General features: G+C 39.4%; 1 protein-coding gene across 5 annotated transcripts; it reads left to right on the top strand.

Moving 5' to 3' along the window:
* The first annotated feature begins 14,558 nt into the window (after positions 1–14,558).
* On the top strand, positions 14,559–17,268 carry LOC147626963 (uncharacterized). Of its 5 annotated transcripts, none has more exons than XM_086816124.1 (4): positions 14,566–15,274; positions 15,354–15,634; positions 16,009–16,137; positions 17,084–17,268. In XM_086816124.1, exons 1-3 carry the CDS (start codon positions 14,844–14,846, stop codon positions 16,089–16,091), a joined length of 795 nt encoding a protein of 264 aa, XP_086672250.1. In that variant the 5' UTR covers positions 14,566–14,843; the 3' UTR covers positions 16,092–16,137; positions 17,084–17,268. The 5 variants fall into 5 exon arrangements, with proteins under 5 accessions (XP_086672246.1, XP_086672250.1, XP_086672249.1 ...); XM_086816121.1 differs by having other exon boundaries at positions 14,567–15,274; positions 15,879–16,137; XM_086816122.1 differs by having other exon boundaries at positions 14,567–15,274; positions 15,879–16,110.
* Positions 17,269–18,161: the final 893 nt, after the last annotated feature.

The following is an 18,161-nucleotide window of genomic DNA, read 5'->3' on the forward strand; positions in this document are numbered from 1 at the left end:
GCCTAAGGAAAAGAAGGCAATTAGATATAAGTGGGTGTATAAAGTCAAGCACAATGCTAATGATTTAGTGATGAGCAGGTACAAGGCAAGATTGGTTGCCAAGGGCTATGCGCAGACTTATGGCATAGACTATGAGGAGACATTCAGCCTAGTTGCAATAATGGCAACCATGAGAGCTGCCATTGCTATGGCTACAGTGAAGGGTTAGTCTTTACATTAAATGGATGTAAAGAATGCTTTCTTGCATGGTGATTTGAAAGAAGAAGTGTACATGATGCACAGCCACCAGAATCATCCGCATGTCCATTTTTTCCAGAAATGTGTCGATTTAAAAGAACTAGGTGGAATTTAACTACTAAATTTTTTGAGAATTTGAGTTTAAGAACGGTATATCTGTGTAATTTTGAAGGAAAACTCAGTGAAGGTAAATAACAGTGCCTATGTTGACACGGTACTAAAAATGTTTTTCTCTAGCACTGGTTGGTTCTATATCTGACACGTTTTTTTTTCTTCTTTGATTTATATGCTTAGGAGTTCACACAGTTACAGTTGTCGCAACAAAGTGCATCATTGTTGCAACATTAACTACGGCTTATCATAGTGCATTCTGGATCATTCCTTATGCTTTTGTTTTGATAACATTTCCTTGGATATTTTGCAGTGTTCTCTTGTAGAGGCATAATTATAGCTGCAATAGTAACAAATGGCTCAGACCTGCACAATCTTTTGCATTTGCTCATGTGAGCCTGTTCATGGGGCCAATGTATGTGATTGTGAAACATTTTAGAAGGTCGCCCTATCTCTATTCTCTCTTGATCTTAGGCACCCTTTTACAAATCTTTGTAGACTTATTGGGCATTGGAGGTGTGCTAGCTATTGGGCGACACCTTCCTTACTCAAGGATAGCTTGTCACCCTGCCATTTGGAAGAGTCATAATGATAACAAGTATCTAACTTGTCATTCATTTATAGGGGCACTTTGTCCATTACTTCTTCTCCTCATCCTCACATCTGTGATTTTTATCTTGGTCGATAAAGCGGGCAACTTTTCAATGCAAGATGATCAGACTGAGATGTCCTCAACTATAATTGGCGACCAAGAGCAAGGGCAAGAGACACTTGCTAATAGTAGAAAACAAGCAATTGTTTTTTCAAAAATCTTTTTTCTCATCTTAATAGCTTTTTTTTTTCATAATTATTGTACACAAGAGAACTAGCATACATAGATCGTATGAGCAGAAAGTAGTCAAAGATGTTCCATGCAAGGAAACAGACACCAACTCTCCAACTTCAGAAATGACCACCATAGAAATAGCTAGTAGTAATTTAAAATGCCACCATATAGAGCCCATGAAATGAAGGGGCATGGAAACATCCCTAGAATCCCTTCAAACTATACTTGATTCACCATGGATGCCTCAACCATACACTTATATCCTATTAACTTATTTGATGCACATTCACAAGTGACAATTCACGGTACTAAAAATGTTTATCTCTAACACTGGTTGGTTCTATATCTGACACGTTTTTTTCTTCTTCTTTGATTTATATGCTTAGGAGTTCACACAATTACAGTTATAATAAAATATCAATGTCAATGTCAATGAAGGAATGTATCAAGAGGCTAATGTACCACATATGCCTAATGTTCCACAAATGCCTAAGGATGGCAGGGACATGAACATGAACACCATGATGTACTTCATGCAAAATATTCTTAATAGAATAGACCGAAGATTTCAATCCATGGTGAGACAAGTTTGATTCTATTAGCAAGGAGTTGCATGATGGACTCACTGGGTTGAGGCAGTACATGGGCAAGAGCAAAGAAGCTTATGCTATACCTATAATGCATCCATATATGCACCAAATACATGGGACCACAAGACATGGGTAGTTCTCACTTTAATGAGATGGGAGGTCCTGATGAAATGGGAGGTCACAATGAGATGGGTCCTCATTCCAATGGAATGGAATCTAGTCATGGTAGGCCACATCATTTCAATGAATTGGGGGTCAATCATGTTAGAAGGGAGTGAAGGACAAGATTACATAAACTAAGTTCAAAGGTGAAGGCTCAACCAATGAGTTTAAAGAATAGATTGATAAAATGGACCTTTAATTTAAGCTTAGCCCTCTTAGTGTGATAGGGCCAAGGTGTTGTTGCTAACCCATAGATTTATCCTTAGTTATTTATTATTTACCACTTATCCGCCATCAAATACGTCATGACAATTCAACCGATATACTGAATCTATGTATCATTTTATACCACACCTATTAACATCTTAAGGCGCAAAGAGCACTATTATATATTCACTTATTCATTTATTTAGAGCAGTAGTAATATACGCAGTCTCCCTGATGGTTTGTCGATTACCAGTTCTTTATTTCTTTGATTGATTGTATTGTTATCTTTAATGTTTTGTATCTGTTATGCTTTAATATGCGTAATTGTATTTGTTGGATTTTTCGATACAACACTTTGGTGATCTTGCTGTATTCAATTTCTGTTTGAGTCTCTTGATTCTATTTTTTTGTTAGCTTGTTCTTTCCCATGCATGGATGCCTCACTAGTTAAGGGGTTACCTCTCCCAGCGAAGTGAGTAATTGTGTCTAGCCTTTTAGATAATGGCAATGTCAAAATCATCCATCACAATGTGGCATCATCGGGTTCTATCCTTGTTTATGTCTGGATTATGGTCATAGACACCTATGCACTCTCATATGTTGATCACTATCCCACTAAATTCACCGCCATCCAATTAGCTAGTCCTTGGGGTATTGTTGATCGCATTGAATTCCAAACCATTAATTTTTCAAATGGGTTGGGTTATTACTGCCATCAATTTTTACACTGTATTCCCTGTGCAATGTGGTTTGGTGATTTCTGTTAATTTTTTCCTTGACTAAGTGGCATGCCTATGCTCTTTGATCGAGATACTAATTAAGAATTGGATGACCTAGAAACTCTGTAGGATAAGCAAGGGTATGATTCTTGATTGTCATGGACCACATGGCCAACCGTAGACAATGTTACATTGCTCGTTAGGAAAGACTTCACCTCATAACGTTGGTTGATGATAATCCTCTGGAGGACGATGCCAGCCAGTATAATTTGGATCTTGGAGATGCATGGAAGGAGAATTCCACTGATGAAGAATCTGGAAGTGATCCTAATCACCTAGATGGCCTTGTTTGTATACAGAACTTATTAGTCTCTCAACTCCTCCTAAAAAGTCTTGGCGCTGCTGCTCCTACTTCGGTTGTATTGGGCCTTGGTACTGCCACTTTGCCACCTTGAGAATGACTCATTGGGTGTCCTTGAAGTATCCAAAGTTCAATGGCAAGCAAAAGGAAGATCTAGATACGCTTGTTGCCAATTTCAAAAATATCTTGCACGTGCTAATGGTATGCCATCCACCACCACTGTTCCCACATTTACCAAGCGTAATGCTTTTAGCGGCACTTTTGATGGTGAAGTAACCAATTGGAGGCCCTTCAGGATGCTTTCCTTCATTGGTTATGGAAGGATAAAACCTGTTCTCAAGTGCTAGATAAGCTTCATAGACTGGAACAGAAGCGGTTGCCTAGGGCAACTCGTTTTCACACTCTTAGGAGTCGAGTGGATCTTGCAGATCAGCCCAGTTGCTGCTTTGGTGGAGCTTATGGTCAAGGGCTTTTAGCGGCACTTTTGATGGTGAAGTAACCAATTGGAGGCCCTTCAGGATGCTTTCCTTCATTGGTTATGGAAGGATAAAACCTGTTCTCAAGTGCTAGATAAGCTTCATAGACTGGAACAGAAGCGGTTGCCTAGGGCAACTCGTTTTCACACTCTTAGGAGTCGAGTGGATCCTGCAGATCAGCCCAGTTGCTGCTTTGGTGGAGCTTATGGTCAAGGGCTTTTAGCGGCACTTTTGATGGTGAAGTAACCAATTGGAGGCCCTTCAGGATGCTTTCCTTCATTGGTTATGGAAGGATAAAACCTGTTCTCAAGTGCTAGATAAGCTTCATAGATTGGAACAGAAGCGGTTGCCTAGGGCAACTCGTTTTCACACTCTTAGGAGTTGAGTGGATCCTGCAGATCAGCCCAGCTGCTACTTTGGTGGATCTTACAGTCAGGGACTTTTAGCGGCACTTTTGATGGTGAAGTAACCAATTGGAGGCCCTTCAAGATGCTTTCCTTCATTGGTTATGGAAGGATAAAACCTGTTCTCAAGTGCTAGATAAGCTTCATAGACTGGAACAGAAGCGGTTGCCTAGGGCAACTCATTTTCACACTCTTAGGAGTCGAGTGGATCCTGCAGATCAGCCCAGCTGCTGCTTTGGTGGAGCTTACGATCAGGGGCTTTGATGCATTAGTGGAAGCCGCCCGACGTGTTGAGCACAGTTTGTCAAGTCTCACGTCTAAGAAGGAAAAGTATAAGTCCAACTTGGATTCCTCAAACGATGACCAGGAAGCAAAGGACACTTTGGATGCAGACTCAGATTTGGATGCGAATATAGATTCTAAGCACCAGAATTAGAAGTAGCTGAGCCAAAAGTTAGATAAGAAAGTCAATGAATAATTGTTGGCAGTATTAGGAAAGCATACCAGAGGAAGTGCGAGTGGAACTGGATCTAGATTTCATTTGGGATTTTGGTGTACCAAGTTCTCCAATGAAGTTCATACCAAGGAAGAGTGTAAGCTGACCCCGTATTGTGCAATTTGCATGACCAACACACATAGCACATAAGCCTGCCAGTACAACAGTCATGTTTACCGTCCCCCACAAGTTGCAAGACCATGGCAACCCACCAGTGTTTCCATCCAACAAGTAGCGCCTCTCAGTCCAACAATTTCTAATGCACTGCCATATCGTTTTAGAGGCGTAAAAGATCTGGAGGAGTCACCGAAGGCAATTTTCATTGTTATCATTGTAAAGCTCTAGGTCTTTGCAAGTCTAAAGGTTTAGTCTGGAAGTGCCATCAAGGGGAGTTACAACAAAATCAGGGGGAGGGGTCTACTTCTCAGGCTTCGACAATTAATATGGTGCAGATTGAGCCTATTCCAATGAAAGACAATCCACCAATGGTGGTTGTACTGGCCATGAAATGTTCACAGGAGTGCGTGATGAAAGAAAATACTGCTTTAACATGTAAAAAGGACAGAACCACGGATTTGGTGGACCAAAAGTGTGTTCGAGACTAGGTTGCCAAGTTAGTGTAAGAAGAACAAGGGGCGGTTCATAATGATTAGCAGGTCCAGCCTCTGATTCTAGTGGTATGTCCAACTTTTCCATCAAAGAAGCACAAAAAGGAAAGTATGATTGTCGATCCTTCTTCTAGAGAGCCTGACAAAGGCCAAAGTAAGAAGCAGTTGCGGATGTTTCGGGAAGAATCCAACCTTAATGAGGAGTTGACCATGGATGAAGGAGGATGGAATGCCAGTTTGCACTAGATGCATGAAAGAAGTCCGATTGCATGAAGGAGGCTGAAAAGTGCAGTTTGCACACCGAATGCGCGAGAGTCCAATTTCAGAATACCTTGTCAAAGAGTTGTGAATACAAGTCCAACGAAGTAGAAAGCTTAAGCCAGATGGAGGAGTAGACCCTGGAGATGATAAGCCAGTCCAAGCAACAAGATAATATCCAAAAGTCTGGAAAGAAGAAACAATCTGGGAAGTGGAAAGACAATAGAAAGCTTTGAGTATGATCTTTGGGAGGATTTGAAAAATATGATGCTAGATCATTTTTTGTTGACTCTGGTACCCAATTATCAGCGGACATAACTAATTCGGAATCTTGTTGGAGAAGATGGACTTTTTAAGGTTCCAACCACAGTGATCCATGTTCCAGAGAAGATAAACAAGATCAATCTGCTTTCAAAGTCCAGCCAACCTACGAATGGGGACGAAGAAATTCATGAAGTCACAATTGAGATACAGGGTAAGACCATCAAGGGAGTGGTTCTTGATTGAAAATTTGGAGTAAATATCATTATGGATAAAACCCACTAGGACTATTGGGCATCCTAGAGAAAGAATGGGTCATTTGCTTTCTTGCAACCCAGCTTCTCCATAATCATCATTGCCAAGCATAAATTTTAGAATGAAAAGGGCATAAAATCAATTACATTGCTAATACTGAACTTCCCCTCTTTTGCTGTCTAGAAGTGATCCCATAAAGTTGAAGCTTAATAAGGATGATCAAAATAATACTTTGTAAAATGCAAGTTCTCTATTTTGATTCTTGGTCAAGTGTTGGAATACAATGCCCATGGTCCCTTGTTCTTGAGAATGTTTTGCATTTTGTGCCATCGCTATGTAATGCAATGCATATATTAATAAAGGACAATTTGTACAAGATAGGGAAAGAAAGACATCTTTGTATGTGTAAGTTTTTTAAATTTAATACAAGTATATACCCACCACAAAATGGACAAGCATAATCTATATCTCCTCATCTTGGTAAGAGAATAAGCCATCTACACTTACTGGGTTAGGAATGCTCCTCAGCTCTCTCTCTTACTCTGTGCTCAACATTCTCATGCGCCTGCCTAAGACATGCTATGGTCCATGAGCCGTATGTGTCATATAGCCTAAGGCCCCTAAAAGTACACATGTAAATGACCCTAAGCCCAAGTACCTAGACCCCATCCCCCATGTGCATGTGCAACCAAATCTACTTCATTACAAACTATCCCCTCCTACAATGATTGTTTCCTCGAAATCAAAGGGCGGTCATGCACAAGGCATGTACAAGAGGCTATATACAAAAGTCAAAAATGTACTCATGGACTAGGCATATTTGCACCAAAAACATGTCCACAACACCCACCCGAATTGAATGGAAAGGATAGGAGGGTGTCCTCAACGGTAAGGCTAATGATAATGATGCCTCGATCAAATGGAAATCCAAGCCATGTGTGATCCCTGACCGGATCAATCCTACCTCCTCTTGGATCAATGGATGGTGTAATGCACCGCATCCATCAATGAGATGCATCCAATGTCCCCCTGGGTCAAAAAGATAATGCACCCACACATAGGACCCTGTGGGTACATGATAGCCCATACAAAACCACCCACTCAGATGATAGGTGAATACATCATGTCCAAAAGTGAATGCTTGATAGACTATGTTTGTGTCAATGCATAGGCATCCATAAGCATCAAAAGAGAATGGCTCATACTCCATAGCATGCTCCATCAAATGTGAATCCATGTCCTCACTGCATCACCATGCATAGATCGGCATTATCCACATCACAAATGACTGCCTGAGCATGATCTACATGTACCAAGGTGGCATAATCCTCATCACTGTTCGCATAACCCTCATAGAGGTCACAATCATGGACTCTCTGCTGCTCCTCTCTCAAGAAAGTGTCATAGACTGGGTTCCCATAGATCCTCCATGAGGTACCTAATAGCTGCTCACTAATAAATGCATGAGAAGCCGATGTCATCCATATCATCAATGTCATCCACATTGATGATGTCATCCACATGCTCACTAGCATCATAAGACTCATCCTCATCATACGTAGCATGTGTGTGCACACTACTATCATCCACATCAACATAGACGCTCTTCTCATCATCACTAGTAATGATGATAGATGAATCATCAACACCTACATGAGCATCATCATCAAGATGCCTAATGTCACCGTGACCAACAATAAATGTGTCTCCGCCATGTGTGTAATCCTTATCCTCATGTGTAAGGCATATGTCAAATGCATCCTTATAGACATTTACATCATCCCTTGTGTCAACCACAATTGCATGCACATCTAAAATATCCTAAATGATCATGTCTTCATGATCTTGTGGCATCATATCATGAGCTAAAAATATATCAATCAAGGCACTTACGGAAGTAATCCAAGCATTTTCATTTTCAACTTGTGTATTCCCATTGAACACAAACACATTGGTAATGTCTTGTCGTCTCGAGAGAGAACCGGCATCAAGATCTTCTCATTTTCTCGCTATCCAAAAATTACAACAAGTGTCTCATCCACTTCAACACCCACAATGTGTGCATAAAGACCAACATAGTCATACTCTGAAATGGCCAAATGTGATTGTAAATGGAAGTCCTCGTTTATCCTTAGTAAATCCAACCTCTTTCAAAATAAAGTATAATATATCTTACACCCCCCCTCAAAGTAAGAGGTGAACCAAGAAATGGTACCAAGAATTCACATACATTGATCGACCTTTTCTTGCCTTCACTAGTAGTGGCTCTACCATAGAACTTAACACATTGCTTTCCTCCATGGCTTGTGAAGAAGAAGGCATTTGACCATTGTTATCCTCAAACTCATCATCAAAATCTTCCTCAACATGAGGTCTTAAAGCACCGCCTCAATGAGTATTCCCCTTGAATGAAATATAAACATCACTCCTTGGGAATCTTAAGCCTTCATTTGGAGATACATGACCCTTTGCTTTGGCTTCATTGGGTGTGTATAGAAACATTGGGTTTCAAAATCTTCCTCAACATGAGGTCTTAAAGCACCGCCTCAATGAGTATTCCTCTTGAATGAAATATAAACATCACTCCTTGGGAATCTTAAGCCTTCATTTGGAGATACGTGACCCTTTGCTTTGGCTTCATTTTGGGTGTGTATAGAAACATTGGGTTGCGCATAGCACCAAAAGTAGAATGAAAACTTGGGTGATGATTCTTTTTGTCTTCAACATGAGCTTGTTGACATTGTGCAATGGTTAACCCTTGTCTTCATCCTTGCTCTTCATTACTTCACAAAGGCCCCTAAGATTTTGCATGACTGTATATTCACAAATATTTGAATCATGGTTTCCATCATGCATCTTATTTGTGACATATCGTTTGTCATAGCCAGCATTGCTTGTGCATTTGCTCCTCCCAATTGATTTGATGTATTGGCCATATTTGCAAAACTTGGCCCAATTTACACATGATTTGTCCTATGCGCCACATTTGCAATGCTGTTGTTGCCTTGTAAATTCATACCCTCATTACCAATCTACTCTACAGGATCCTCATTCACCATGTCTCTGTATTACCTTATCTCTTGAAGTTCCATCGCCGCTTACTTAGATAGACGTCCCCTTGGCATAATGGGTGAAAATGAAAAATGGCTAGTAGAAGGTTTGAATGGTGCTGGCATTTGATGATCTAGGGCTCTATGGATAGATCTTGTGTGGCGTAGTATCCAAATATGCAAGAATAGAAGATTTTTTGATAACCCTAATATTCTCTGTTTTAGGGTTTATGCAACATTGCTAAAAATAGGAATTAGGCTATAGATTACTCAAAAGTCATTGGATCTAGATGAAATTTGGTGTGTAGGATTTTGATGACAAGTACTAACTTTGCCTAAGAGGTTTAACCAAAGTCACTGTGCATGCTCTATTTTGACTTTTTGGTCAAAGTCAACCATATAGGTTTGACCCTCCAAATGACATCGGATTTGGGTGTACTATAGTTTGTTGGAAAGCCCTAATGATGTGCATAGATCCTATGATGTCATTTGTCTCTCAAATATATCATTTTTTTGACTATGCCCAAGTTTGACCTCCAATGAAAAATGGCAAGTTGGGGATCCAAATGATATCGGAACATAGTGGTTTAAGGCTTGTTAGGAAGGTGTAAGGGAGTAAAAAGAGCCTATATAATCACCAAAACTCCAGCCCTAATGTTATTTTATAGAATTAGGGTTTTGTGAATCTGGTGATTTTTCAAGAGCTCTTTTGGTACCCATTTACCTTCTGCATGCACTACAACAAAATGGAGTCCAACATCAAAAATAGCAGCATTTTTAAAACTAGAAGGATAGCTAGGTGTCGGACCATTTTTGCTACTAGAAACACTGCTATTTTTTCTCCTCTGGAACAAGTTCGTCGATGTGCTCTACATAGCAAAAAAAAGAACTGGGGCAAACTAGGGAGTCTGCACATGACTCCCTAGTATGCCCTAGCTCTTTTTTTTAAATAATTAAAACAGAGTCACAGTTTCAGATTTGTAACACAAACACAAATATAAGAAACACATACATTGTGGAGAATGCAATTGAGCCCAAAAAGTTAGACCTTTGGCCATATATACATAAAGTTTTTACAATGAAGAGGTGACTAACTAGAATTCTCATCGAATTTCGAGTGATCTTCATCATCCGATTCCTCATCCTCTTCACTTGCTTTAGGTTGATAATCTGAATCCTCCTCTTCTTCTTCCCCTTCATCCTGCATACATGCCATTAAGTGTAAGGTAAGCAAGAGCATTAAACTACAATTGGAAGTAGAAAAGAGAATGGTCTAGGCAACACATTACCTCATCAGCTTGAGTCCCCAAAATGGACTCATCCAAGTGTACACCTCGCGTACGCATCCATGCTCACAATCGCGGACGGGGGACTCTATACCCATAGTCATATTCCTCCTTTGTTGGGTCATGCCCAACAACCTCCCTCTATAAAAAATAATTAAGAAAATGTAAAGTGCAACCAAGCTTGCTACCCATATCGTTCATTTATAATGGACAACAGAATGTCCACATCAGGATCTTGTGACAGGTCGATCGACATTGCTGCTACATACATGGATAGGCAACAAAACAAAATTGCTCTAACCCAAACCATACTTAAAGCTTAGACAAAGAATACAACATGTGATATTAGAACATTGTTAAGACCTCCTACAATACTGCTTAGACAAGCAGGGTGGATAGTGCCCCTTTCAGATGATAGCTTCTGAGGACTTTCCACACTTTCCCCACTATTAAAGCCAAAGGCAACTCCTCTTTTGCAAGAGAAGGATAGTGAGAAGATCGAGAGCTCCCTCCTTCACACGTGGGTAGTTCTCACTTTAATGAGATGGGAGGTCCTAATGAAATGGGAGGTCACAATGAGATGGGTCCTCATCCCAATGGAATGGAATCTAGTCATAATAGGCCACATCATTTCAATGAGTTGGGGGTCAATCATGTTAGAAGGGAGTGAAGGACAAGATTACATAAACTAAGTTCAAAGGTGAAGGCTCAACCAATGAGTTTGAAGAATAGATTGATAAAATGGACCTTTAATTTGAGCTTAGCCCTCTTAGTGTTATAGGGCCAAGGTGTTGTTGCTAGCCCATAGATTTATGTTATTTATTATTTACCACTTATCCGCCATCAAATACGTCATTATAATTCAACCGATCTACTGAATTTATGTATCATTTTATACGACACCTATTAACATCTTAAGGCGCAAAGAGCACTATTATATATTCACTTATTCATTTATTTAAAGCACTAGTAATATATGCAGATAGTAATATACGCAGTCACGGATGGTTTGTCAATTACCAGTGCTTTATTTCTTTGATTGTATTGTTATCTTTAATGTTTTGTATCTGTTATGCTTTAGTATGCATAATTGTATTTCTTGGATTTTTCGATACAACACTTTGGTGATCTTGGTGTATTCAATTTCTGTTTCAGTCTCTTGATTCTAATTTTTTGTTAGCTTTTTCTTTCCCGTGCATGGATGTCTCACTAGTTAAGCGATTACCTCTCCCAACGAAGTGAGTAATTGTGTCTAGCCTTTTAGATAATGGCAATGTCAAAATCATCCATCGCAATGTGGCGTCGTCGGGTTCTATCCTTGTTTATGTCTGGATTATGGTCATAGACACCTATGCACTCTCATATGTTGATCACTATCCCGCTAAATTCATCACCATCCAATTAGCTAGTCCTTGGGGTATTGTTGATCGCATTGAATTCCAAACCATTAATTTTTCAAATGGATTGGGTAATTACTGCCATCAATTTTTACACTGTATTCCCTGTGCCATGTGGTTTGATGATTTTTGTTAATTTTTTCCTTTACTAAGTGGCATGCCTGTGCTCTTTGATCCGGATACTAAATAAGAATTGGATGACCTAGAAACTCTGTAGGATGAGCAAGGGTATGATTCTTGATTGTCATGGACCACATGGCCAACTGTACACAATGTTACATTGGCCAATAGCATGCTTAGCAATACCATTTCAGCATGGCCTCGCAGGGCTGCCTCTTTTACCTACCTGCCCATATACCCTAAACCAGGTATGCTACGAGACTTAAAGGGTGACTCTCACAGTATGAACTAGCCCTGCTTCATGTGTGGGACTTGCACACTTGACTAAGACCATGTACCAGACTTGTAAACCTGACTCTGGGAGTGGAAACCTGCCTGACTCATCTCGAACTTAGGCTTACAACAAGGGACCAGCTTCTACTCGAGGTCTGCATGTAAGAGCATTTATACTCCACTGCTATCCCCTTATTGTAGAGTTTTTTTTTCTCTCTCACATTTGTACCGGCCTGACCTAAACCGCCATGCTATGTGTTGTTGTTTGACTTGTTGTCCACGTGTGCTGCCCACTAGACAACCCATTGTCTTGTGCATGCTCTTGGGCTTTTCGGCTGGCCTGTTGTGTGCATACAAGCCTCTCAGTGCGCTTAGGCTGGCCCAACCGCCCCAACTAGGTTGGCCAACAACCCTTTGTTTGCTACTACTGTGCTTGCCACTCAAGCCATGTAGGGTGTAGTCCAAATTGTTGAGATGGTTGTAGGGACTCAGTGAGTTCTTATTTATTTTTTTGACATTTGGATAAGCAAATGTTTTGCTTTTAACTTCCTTTTATATACAGTGGCATTATTTATTTTTCTTGCTTGGCTCAAAGTATTAAACATTTGGCTTGGAATATTGAACATCCCGAGAGAGAGAGAGAGAGAGAGAGAGAGAGAGAGAGAGAGAGAGAGAGTGACCTCAAAATCTTATATAAATGATTAGTGTAGTGAGTGTCGTATTTGATATCACGAGTACATTGCTTAGGATAGATGTGGCAAGGAGAGAGAGAGAGAGAGAGAGAGAGAGAGAGAGAGAGAGAGAGAGAGAGAGAGAGACCTCAAAATCTTATATAAATGATTAGTGTAGTGAGTGTCGTATTTGATATCACGAGTACATTGCTTAGGATAGATGTGGCAAGGAGATCATTTTAATTTGTTTATAGTGATGGACAAGATATCGAAGGTATTTTTCTCAACGAGGTGCTATAATATAGGTATCATTGTTTACCATAATCTATTGAATTTTCATGGCTCAATTGTAGACCTTCTATTTTGGGAAGGACAAGCAACATCTCTAATTATCAAACTATTAGAGAGCACAGGTGCATTATAGTATATATAAAAACTTCGTTTTAATGTATCTTTTGTATTTTTTTAATGTATCTTTTGTATTTTATTTAAAAAATAAAATTAATCCATTCTTTTTGCAACAGGGAATATCTTTATTTTTTTGAACCTAGATTATTGCTAGGTTTGTATGGTTGAGACACTTTACAAGGAGAGCTTTAGGCTCCTTGGAATTTACAATCTAATATTATGAAAGATTGCGGATCAGCTTCATGTACATGTAATATTTGTAGACTATGAAAATCCTAATAAGTTAGACTTTCGATGCATAGGCACTGGACATTATAAGATTTTTCAATTTGTTAACTACAAGCCTATTCAAATGTCATTCGTCTCAAATATTGATCCGCTAGATGAGTTTTGTAATGTTTTATCTTTCTTTTTTTTCTTTGAAAATTATATCTTGCAATATCTAATGTTTTTATCTTAAATGTATTTTTTTCGGAGATGGAGGCAAGGAGTATAGGCTTCCAAGGAGAGAGAATCTAGTTGTACGCAGATTGTTTTAATGCTTTTCTTAGGTGCGTTAAGATTGTCACCACTATATCGGGTTGCAATGCTAGATGTATGTTGCGTTAAGATTGTCACCACTATATCAGGATGGAATGCTAGATGTATATTGTGTTAAGATTGCCATCACCATATTGGAGCTCCTACATGGATATATATGGCAAAAATGGTGTGTTCATATATAGGTTGGCAAGGAGACTCAAAACGGGCTTCAAATATAAGGCTTATCTCTACTCACCCCCCAGGACGAGTCTGTGTTTTTATGCATGCAAGAATACTCTTGCCGTCAGGGGACGGGTCATGCCACCCACTAGTTGAAGTAATGGAGGAAAAGCAAACACATAGACTGAGCAAAGAGATAGTAAAAGAGAATAACATTACTATTGATAAGTGAAGATGATGATAGTAACAATGAGGAGAACATCCACAAGAAGCTAGAATATATTCCTTCATGCCAAAAAAGAAAACTGGTATTGTAATCACACGAAAGTTCAATACATAACATTTTTAATATGTTTCTCTCAATTTTGAATCCATAGGATTTTTCATCATGAAAAATAAAAAATATCTATGGATTTATTTTTGGCTTCCGCTTTCTAAATAGAGAGTTTTTCTTTTTCCAATACTAGAGTCAAAAACAATAGTAGAGTCAAAAAGAAAGAACAACTTCGACACGTTAAAGAAAGGAATGGATTGTAAGAGGACAACTTTGACACGTAAAAGAAAGGAATGGCATGTATAGAACGCTATGACTCTGATTTAATAACTCGTAAGGTCGACAAGACCTTGACCCTAAAGAGGGTACGATTAATTAAAGACCTTAGTCCTTAAGACCTTACGATTGATTTAAGCAGTTGTAAGATGGGTCCGATTTGCTTAAGGGAGAAGCCAAGGCCCTTAATACATATTAGTTGCAAGAAGCCGAGCCAGGAGAGGGGAATCTCATAGAGCAGTCGAGTTCCACTCTCATGACTTGTGCGCTGCCTTGGTACCCAAAGCATTCTTATAATACACTCACACACACACACAGGAAGGAGGAGGTGCCTTGTTCAGAATTGGGAGGGGGTGCCTTTACTTACTGCGGGATCGAGATCGGTGGGGGCACACAGCTAGTATAAGTGCACAAAATGGAAGAAATCTGTCCCACCGATAGCAGGCAACAGCACGAAATGGAAGAAATCTGTCCCACCGGCAGGCAGCACAACGTTCATGTAGAAGGTTGGGCGGCAACACGCATCACTCTCTCTGCGATCTTCTACTTATTCGACTTTGGCACCAACATTAGCGCATTGAAGACGTACTACTTCTACGATTTCAATTGTACTCATGCAGATGATGATCCTGTCTGCGAAAGGCTAGTAACAAACGTCAACAACTACGCGTCTGCTTTTGTAGTCAGCCTCTCCCTCATCACAGTAGCCCATCTCTCCAACAGCCTCATCTTCTGGATGACCCTCAGCCCCAAGGATCACCCCCTTCGCTTGGCTTACTTTTTGCCCTTGATTCACCTCTGGAGACTCCTCAAAGTGTTGTGGCACAGTACTGTCAGCTGCAACGGGTACGTAGAAACCACTTTGTTAAGCATACCATTCTCTCTCTCTCTCTCTCTCTCTAATATTTCTCCATGACCTTTACAGTGTTAAGCATCTCCATGATAGTCAAGAAGAGTCGAACAACTTATACAATGTCCTTGGTGCATCTCTGGAGACAATCCCTCAACTCATTCTACAATTCCACATAGCTATTCAACTGGGCAATTATAGCATCTCACCAGGGGGCACAATACCAATTCCAAGGATTCTAATTATTTCTCTCGTGGCATCTGCGTTGTCTGGAACCTACAATGGAAGCATGTCGGTTTTGTCTTTGGTGCCAAAATATACACTACTTGGGAAAGCTTGTATTGCCATTACAGCTGGTAATCATCCGCATGTCCATCTTTTCCAGAAATGTGTGGATTAAAAAGAATTAGGTGGAATTTAGCTACTAATTTTTTTGAGAATTTGAGTTTAAGAACGGTATATCTGTGTAATTTTGAAGGAAAACTCAGTGAAGGTAAATATCAGTGCTTATGTTGACACGGTACTAAAAATGTTTTTCTCTAACACTGGTTGGTTCTATATCTGACACGTTTTTTTTTTTTCTTTGATTTATATGCTTAGGAGTTCACACAGTTACAGTTGTGGCAACAAAGTGCATCATTGTTGGAACATTAACTACGGCTTATCATAGTGCGTTCTGGATCATTCCTTATGCTTTTGTTTCGATAACATTTCCTTGGATATTTTTCAGTGTTCTCTTGCAGAGGCATAATTATAGCTGCAATAGTAACAAATGGCTCAGACCTGCACAATCTTTTGCATTTGCTCATGTGAGCCTATTCATGGGGCCAATGTACGTGATTGTGAAACATTTTAGAAGGTCGCCCTATCTCTATTCTCTCTTGATCTTAGGCACCCTTTTACAAATCTTTGTAGACTTATTGGGCATTGGAGGTGTGCTAGCTATTGGGCGACACCTTCCTTACTCAGGGATAGCTTGTCGCCTTGCCATTTGGAAGAGTCATAATGATAACAAGTATCTAACTTGTCATTCATTTATAGGGGCAGTTTGTCCATTACTTCTTCTCCTCATCCTCACATCTGTGATTTTTATCTTGGTCGATAAAGCGGGCAACTTTTCAATGCAAGATGATCAGACTGAGATGTCCTCAACTATAATTGGCGACCAAGAGCAAGGGCAAGAGACACTTGCTAATAGTAGAAAACAAGCAATTGTTCTTTCAAAAATCTTTTTTCTCATCTTAATAGATTTTTTTTTCATAATTATTGTACACAAGAGAACTAGCATACATAGATCATATGAGCAGAAAGTAGTCAAAGATGTTCCATGTAAGGAAACAGACACCAGCTCTCCAACTTCAGAAATGACCACCATAGAAATAGCTAGTAGTAATTTAAAATGCCACCATATAGAGCCCATGAAATGAAGGGGCATGGAAACATCCCTAGAATCCCTTCAAACTATACTTGATTCACCATGGATGTATCCTATTAACTTATTTGATGCACATTCACAAGTGACAATTCTTATATTCACCAAAGAGACTTTGAATTGAACTCTTTCATCAGTAGAAACATCTACTTAATATAGTTTGTTAAAGGCCTAAGCATGGATTTGTTTTTAATCTATTGTATCTGGTTAGCTACTCAATGTGTAATTAATTGTTTATTAGTCTTACCTTACATACAAATACATTGTGAGCTACTCATTTAATGTGTGATTGCTATTTTTTGTTAGCTATGTCTCATGTAGATTATTTTTGAGAGGAAAGTCTGACCTAAATGGATGCTGATCAATATTGAAGGGATCAAAGGATGAAGAGTTTTGAAGGGATCAAAGGGTGAAGAGTTTTATTTGTTATGCGATAAAGGTAGCCTATGCTTTCTTTTGCAATGCTTTTGGTGTAGCCATTTATTTATATGCTATTGATGTGTAGACTTAGGCTAATAATGGGTTGGAACACCTTTTCCCTCTCCTTATGAGGTCTTTTTCCTTTTCCTTGAGCATATGTATACACTCGTATAAGAGTGTGTAAGTGACTTTATCATGTCACTTCACTTATACTTCACTCATTGTCATCAATTTCTGCTTTGTGTGAGTGTTTTCCTTTCATGTTACATCAGAGTGTGTGTTTCTACCTTTTTCTACACTGCAACAATTGGTATCAAAGCAATTTCTCTTGGCCCTCACGCCCTTGTCATCTACTCCTTGAGCTGCTTTTTTGATAAGTTTAGCTATCCTCTTAGGTGGAGAAGGTATATCCTACGTTAACAAAAGTTTTTTCACGTTTTGGTGCATTTTAAGGCTCATTAACATGATATAGGTTTAAGAGATATGCAGGGATGCTAATTTTTGAACTGTCTGCTTGATTTTAAGTTTTCAATAGTGTACATCATTTGGTGTGCACATAGGTCTCCGTGTTTCTTTTGCAATGCTTTTGGATGGTATCCTTTTTTTTATATGGTAATGAAGTGTGGACGTAGGCTAATAATGCATTGGGACACTTTTTCCCTTCTTATGAGGTTTTTTTTCTTGAGCATGTGTACATACTCTTATTACAGTATGTGTAAGTGACTTTATCATGTCACTTCACTTATAGTTCACTCATTATCATCAATTTCTACTTTATGAGTGTTCTTCTCTCTATCTCTCTTTTTTTGTTGCATCAAAGTGTGCATTGCTACCTTTGTTTGCACTCCAATAAATGATATTAGAGAAAGTTCACTTGGCCCTCACCCCCTTGTCATCTTCTCCTAGTGCTACTCTTTTGATTGTGTCTGATTTAGTTATGATCCTCTTAGGTGGAGAATGTATACCCTCTGTTAACAAAAGTTTTTTCACATTTTGGCAGATTTCGGGGCTCATTTGCCATGTTGTAGGTT

Source organism: Cibotium barometz, chromosome 21 (genome assembly GCF_041138505.1).
Source record: "Cibotium barometz isolate CiBa-2024 chromosome 21, ASM4113850v1, whole genome shotgun sequence".
NCBI classification, from domain to species: Eukaryota; Viridiplantae; Streptophyta; class Polypodiopsida; order Cyatheales; family Cibotiaceae; genus Cibotium; species Cibotium barometz.

Excerpts from the sequence above, each read along its gene's own strand:
- LOC147626963 (XM_086816120.1), top strand. The coding sequence starts at position 14,844 with ATGGAAGAAATCTGTCCCACCGATAGCAGGCAACAGCACGAAATGGAA. Across the intron at positions 15,275-15,353 it reads AGTACTGTCAGCTGCAACGG|TGTTAAGCATCTCCATGATA; the intron begins GTACGTAGAAAC and ends TGACCTTTACAG. Across the intron at positions 15,635-15,878 it reads TTGTATTGCCATTACAGCTG|GAGTTCACACAGTTACAGTT; the intron begins GTAATCATCCGC and ends TTATATGCTTAG.